Below are 6,995 nucleotides of genomic sequence, written 5' to 3' on the forward strand. Positions count from 1 at the left end.
TAACAAATTTATTTTTTTAATTGTCTAAGCAAAGTCCATAAAAATAGGAAGAATGGTAATTTTAATGAATTATTGAAATTACCTCAATTCGAAATCAAGTAATACAAAGGAATAAGCAACTCATGCATACTGTTAAAAGATAAAACCTCGAATATCAACATAAATTAGTTTGAATTATTTCGAAAGACTTTTGCTTCTAATGTTCCACCCGGTTCTTAACACCTAAATTGGGATATTAATTGAGCGTCAAATTTTTTTTTATATTGCAGTTTAATAAGATGTTTATTTATTTTCAGGTGCTTAAAACATTCGTTAAGGAGCCGTTGATTAAGTTTAAGAAAGCTACAGAAGAACTAAAATATCACCAAACTACCCAATACCATCAATTTTCTGTGGAAAAAGCCCTGCATTTTAAACAATCCATGGAGCCTATTCCTGGAAGTTCAGTAAGTCATGTTGGCCTCCTGATAGACGCTAGAAAAGCCTCTATAATAGAGCAAAATTTAAAACGCTTGAAGCCTATAGTAAAAACCGTACTGTTTTGTGCCCATAACAATCTGCCTTTGAGAGGTCATAGGGATGACGGCAATTTGAACAGCAGGGAAGAGCAAGAAAATGCATTAAGAGGAAACCAGGGTGTTTTCAAAAGTCTATTGGCTTTTAGAATTGATGCTGGTGATGAAGATTTGAAAACGCACCTTACCACTTGCAGAAAAAACAGTACACATATCAGCAAAACAATCCAAAACGACATAATCGAATGCATTGGCGATTATATCCGTTCGGAGATTACGAGTAGTATACAAAAAGCCAAATACTTCTCAATAATATGTGATGAAACCACAGATGAAAGTAAGAAGGAGCAGCTTACGTTTTGTGTGCGATATGTCGACATAGACAGTTTCACAACCAGGGAAGATTTCCTTGGATTCGTGGAACTCAAAGCGACAACTGGTTTATCGATTAAATCCGCAATAGACGAAGAACTGACAAAACTGAATTTGTCTTACAAATACCTCTGTGGACAAGGCTACGATGGAGCAAGCAACATGTCTGGGCCATTTAAGGGCGTTCAAGCTCTAATTTCCGAGGAGCAACCCCTCGCCATTTATACTCATTGTTTCAGCCATTCCCTGAATTTGTGCATCACAAAAAGCTGCCAAATTCCTGTTATAAGAAACGTAATGGGAACAGTTGAGACTGTCTCTGTGTTTCTCTCGGCTTCTGCGCACAGAACAAATGCATTAATCGATGTTGTAGAAAAGCAAGACTTTTCGGAAACTAAAAAAAAGAGATTGAAAGCACTTTGCCCTACACGGTGGGTAGAAAGGCATGACAGCCTAATAACATTTAAGGAACTACTTGTTCCTGTTGTGACTGTGCTGGAAAGTTTACATACAACTGCCTCTTCCGAAGCGTCAACAAAAGCATATATGTTAAATGCTTCAATAAAAAGGAGTGAATTTATTGTTGGCGTCGAAATATCAGTGTACTGTCTCAGTTTGACACTGAGGCTAAGTCAGCAGTTGCAAAGCCCGAAGCAGGATTTGTCTTCTGCATTAGCTAATGTGTCTCAAGTTTTGGACACTTTTCGGAGTGTAAGACAAAACGCAGAACTCGAATTTCAAACTATTTACAAAAACTGCCTTGAAATTGCTGAAGAATTGGATCTGGAGTTAGAAATACCCAGATCAGGAAAGCGTAAAAGTGCTCGAGACTGTACACCTCCAGAAAATCCAGAAGTTTATTTCAGACGAACAGTCTTTCTTCCTCTGATAGATCACTTCATTTCCGAGATTGATTGCAGATTTAGCAGAGATTTTCTTGGAGTGCTTCCCCTCGAAGGTCTAATTCCATCGAACTTGTCGAGGTATACTGACAAAAATATTATAACTGCTGCAGAAAAATAGAGGAATTTTACAGATGAACTAGGAAGTTTGAGCTTGCTATTAGCAGAAATCAAGATGTGGAGGAATAAATGGCTGCCGATATGCGGTCCTCCTACAACAGCTATCGGGGCACTGAAAGAGCTAGACCCTTCGTTTTTCCCATCTATTGCTGTTCTTCTCCAAATTTTCGCAACAATCCCAGTAACGACTTCAACAGCTGAACGTAGTTTTTCTACCTTAAAAAGGATAAAAACCTATTTAAGAAGCACAATGGGAGAAGTACGGTTAAATGGACTTGCTCTAGCAAATGTGGCAAGAGATAGAGATGTATCTGTCGACAAAATAATTGAACTCTTCTGCAAAAGTAAGAAGAGGAGAATGTGCTTGGAAAACTGGGAACATGTCAAATAATGTTTAAAGTATTTTTTTTTTGTTTTAAACTAGAGTAACAAATTAAATCATTTTATTTTCTTACAACTAATGTGCCGACTGTGTTTTTGAAAAATTGTTTCATAATCATTTTAAAAAATAAACTCTTTTGACAATTTTTTAGTGTATTTCATGTTTTACAAGTTAAAAATAAACATATGCTTATTTTAAATAACAAATGTCGTAACATTCTCGTGAAAAGGATGCTGAACGATATTATACTGGACTTTTTTTTTTTTTTTTAACAGACCTAAGTTAGCCCCCCCCTTGTCCAAGTTCTAGATCCGCCACTGAAGACATGATATGACACCACAAAGTCCTCCGCACCAACTATTTTTACGGTTCATCTGTTTTAGATGTCGGGGAATTCCTCCGACAAATGGGACTTCAGGGACAGTTACACACCGACGCTAGGCATTTAGTTGGGCATCCTTGCCAGTCCACCGGAACCACCACGCTCGAAATGAGAAGTCTCACCCATTTATTGAATTTAGAAACAATACATATTTACAATATTTGATAAGCACTTGATTTTTTTTTTTTTTTTTTTGCATCACGCAGGATGCTTATAATAGGAAAATATTACAAAGTCATTGTTAAAACATACATTGTATGAGAAAAATAGTAACCACCTTAATAAAAAGCGATATGAACTACTAAACAAGACCAGCGCTAGCAGTTTTGCCGCCCCAGGCGTTGTTTACAAGAGCCACCCCTCTTCTGAATATCTATTATTAAATTAAAGAATTAAATTAAATTAAATTAAATAAATAAATAAAATTAAATTAAAAATAAATAAATGAAATTGAAAAAAGAAAAAAAAAACAAATAGAAAAGACAAAGCTGAAGCCTAAAGTACAAGAAAAGTGTTTGCGTCTCAAAAAAAAAAGCGATTGTTTTTACATCTTTGACCTAACCCTGAACGCAGTTTTACTACAAAAGACAATACTTCTTATTACCAGTTATAGAAAGAAGTGACCATTTAAAATATAAATGAAAACAAGTTTTATGTAATAGAGAAATAGTCCTAGCAATTAAGATATTTAATGGAGGGGGGGGGGAGGCGCCCGTAACTTTCTTTGTCACGGAAGGTGTCCACCTTGTCTAGACTCACAGCAAATCTTTTTTCGTTAAAATACAAAAAAAAAAAGAACTTTTTGTAGCCTTGAGTTTTACAGATCTGTAAAATTACAAGGTTAAACTGATTGAGAAGACATTACAGGAACTGTGCCACTTTTATTGAAAAAAAAAATTCTTGCCATCATTTAAATCTTAAATTGAAACGATAATTCCAACTATAAATGAAAACAAGGATTACATAACAGGGGAAATTTTAACGTTTAAAATATTAGATTGGGGGGGGGGGATTGGACATCTGCTAATTAATCCCTGGAAGCTATCTGCCGATTCTAGAGCCTGGACTAATATTTCGTAAAAATAAAGATCTAGGAAATTGGAGGGATGAATTTATTAAGAGTCATTTTTTTTAAGCTTGGACACTTTTGATAGTTGATGTCTTCGATTTTCGTAAAAATTTCAGGATGTGTTAGTGGTACTATGATAAGAAAAAGTGAAGTTTATTTTTTTAAAAAACTGATTTGTTTGCCCTTGAGTAGAGGTCAAAGTTTAAGAACGTGAGAAAAAAGAGCTTAATATATGATTGCTTTGCTTCAAAACCAATGGGTGTAGCAAGCCAATTTTTTTTATGTGGATACTACTTGATACTAGGTACATGCTAGCCGAAATATTTTGGTCGCTCATTCATGGCTTTGAGGGCAAAGGTCAATTGAAAATGCTATTTTTTAAACTTTTTTTGCCCTGTTTGGGCCCGGATATCTGCTAAAGCCGTGAGTAACCCTCGAAAATAAGTATATACCTAACTACTCACCACAGTATAGTACTAAGAAAAACATGAAATAGCATGGGTTACTCTTTGCTTTAGCAGTTAAACGGTCTCAAAGTCGATGATTTTTTAAAAATAGCTAAGTTTAGACGTCAATAACTCTGATCGCGACGCATCAACAACTTTGGGACACAGCTGTAGTTATAGTCGAAGTGGTCTATTTTAAGGTCCAGGTTAGAAACCCATGGCAACTAATAAACTTTTTTAGTTACACGGTCTCAAAGTTGAAAATTTGATCTATAATTTCAACTTATTTTTTTTTCAATTACTCTACGACTGATGAGTTAGTAACTTCGAGAAACAGTTGTAATCATATCCTAAGTGATGTAGTTTTAGACTCAGGTGAAAAAACCATGAGATTTAATCATCTTGCTTAATGAAACGGTTTCAAAAATGATAATTTACCCATAAAATGTCAAGTTTCAACTACGCTAATCCACGAGTCAAAATTTTGAGACACAGCTGTAATTACAGCTTCAGTCCCCAGCATTCAGTTTTTGACCCAGATTATATACCCATGGGACGTGTCAAATGTGTTTAAATATGCTATCCTATTGGCAACAGAGAATGGTTTCTTTTCGGAGGTTTTTTTTTCAGAGTTGGAGACCAATGTTCCTAGTTTAGCCAATTTGCCTTTCTTTTTTAGAACAGTGTAGGAAAACGTAATTGAAAATTATATTTTTTCCATGGAAATATGTTATCTAATGAATGTGCAAAAGTTGGAGTAGTCAATCATAAATGAGGTCACGAACTTAGGATGGCCTTGTTTGGTGCACTAAGCATATTTTTTGTACATCTCATATGCAACTTAGGGGTAAAGTAAAATATCAGACCTGAACAATAGCGGTCTACTAATACAGTGGTTTTTTTTTTTCTGTTAAAAAAGAAAAAAAGTAAATCAACACGAAAATAGGTCTCAAACATTTTCTACCTTTATTCTTTGCCCACAATTTTCAGAAAATATTTTATTTGACTAACAAGAAAAAAATTATATTGATTATTTTTTGAAACTTGAATCAATTTTTGTCTACCTTACTTTCAATTGAACATATTTTGTTAAACTATATACAGTTTGTTACTAAACCACGTGTTAAGTCTCATTAAAATAGTACAACTATTTGAACACTAGTACTTGTAAACTACTTAAATGAAAAAATAGTTGGTTAACATAAAAAAAAGCAGTACCTTACCTTTACACAATATCTGGCCAACATTCTCTGCTAAAAATTTAAAAAAAGCTGGTTGTTGATAGATTTTGTTTTGAATGCTCCGCCTTTCAAAGCTTCGGTTCAGTGTTGTTTGTTTAAAATGGCTACATCAGCCACTACTATCCGGTTTTATAGGTTTTACATATAATTTATTGCTGCCATCTATAAAATAAAGTACGAAACTTTTAAAAAATTCAGAAATACATTTTGAAAAGGGAGAAAACTCAACACGTCCTATTAACTATATTGAACAAGTAAAAGTTCGAATTAAAAATATATTTTTTTGAAATTTTAAAAGGGTCATGGGTATGAAGCAGATTCTAAAACTACATCACTTGGAGCACAATTACAGCTGTGTCTGAAAGTCTTGTTTTCGTGGATTAGCTTAGTTGAAACTTGACACTTTATGTTAAAATTATCATTTTTGTGAGACCGTTTAATTAAGCAAGATGATTAGATCCCAAAGTTTTCTGGCCTGAGTCTAAAACTATATCACTTTGAATGTAATTACAGATGTTTTTCTAAGTTACTAACTCACCAATCATAGAGTAATTGAAAAAAATAAAAATAAATTATAGCTCAAATTTTCAACTTTGAGGCCGTACAACTAAAAAAGTTTATTAGTTGCCATGGGTTTCTAACCTGGACCTTAAAATAGACCACTTCGACTATAACTACAGCTGTATCCTAAAGTTGTTGATGCGTCGCGATCAGAGTTATTGACGTCTAAACTTGGCTATTTTTAAAAAATCATCGACTTTGAGACCGTTTAACTACTAAAGCAAAGAGTAACCCATGATATTTCATGTTTTTCTTAGTACTATACTGTGGTGAGTAGTTAGGTATATACTTATTTCCGAGGGTTACTCACGGCTTTAGCAGATATCCGGGCCCAAACAAGGCAAAAAAAGTAAAAAAAATAGCATTTTCATTTGAACTTTGCCCTCAAAGATATGAATGAGCGACCAAAATATTTCGGCTAGCATGTACCTAGTATCAAGTAGTATCCACAAAAAAAAAAAATTGGCTTGGTACACTCATTGGTTTTGAAGCAAAGGAATCATATATTAAGCTCTTTTTTCTCACGTCCTTAAACTTTGACCTCCACTGAATTGCCAACAAGTCAAATTTGAGAAGAAAGAAGCTACACTTTGTCTTATCACAATACTAGCAACATATTCTGAAAGTTTCAGGAAAATCGAAGGTGTCAACTATCAGGCTCCCATTCACTTTGTCCAGCTTTAAAAAAAATGACTCTTAAGAAAACATTACCGAAGCTGTATGTTATTTGCATTGAACAAAGAAGAAAAAAAAAAAAAAAAACCTTTCGAATTTTCAAAATGAATTTGAATTCAGAAATTTTGAATTCAAATTATGTTTTTCAGAATCACGAGTTGCGACAGGACCCTACTCATTGGTTACTACCCCACTCGCTTGTTTTTAGAAACGGTTCCTGTCCCTCCTCTTGGGCGGTTAGTTGTGTAAAGTTGTGTATGTGTAGGCTTGTGTGTGTGCGTAGACCTGTGTGTATGCACGTTGGCGTGTGTGTATGTGTGCAAAGGCGCG

General features: G+C 34.4%; 2 protein-coding genes across 2 annotated transcripts; both read left to right on the forward strand.

The window, feature by feature from the left end:
* Positions 1–422: 422 nt before the first annotated feature.
* LOC129231023 (zinc finger MYM-type protein 1-like) lies at positions 423–1,910 on the forward strand. Its single transcript, XM_054865270.1, has one exon. The coding sequence runs from the start codon at positions 423–425 to the stop codon at positions 1,908–1,910; it is 1,488 nt and encodes a 495-aa protein (XP_054721245.1).
* Positions 1,911–1,964: 54 nt separating this feature from the next.
* LOC129231024 (52 kDa repressor of the inhibitor of the protein kinase-like) lies at positions 1,965–2,300 on the forward strand. The gene has a single exon (XM_054865271.1). It carries the CDS (start codon positions 1,965–1,967, stop codon positions 2,298–2,300), a length of 336 nt encoding a protein of 111 aa, XP_054721246.1.
* Positions 2,301–6,995: the final 4,695 nt, after the last annotated feature.

Source organism: Uloborus diversus, chromosome 10 (assembly GCF_026930045.1).
Source record: "Uloborus diversus isolate 005 chromosome 10, Udiv.v.3.1, whole genome shotgun sequence".
Taxonomy (NCBI): Eukaryota; Metazoa; Arthropoda; class Arachnida; order Araneae; family Uloboridae; genus Uloborus; species Uloborus diversus.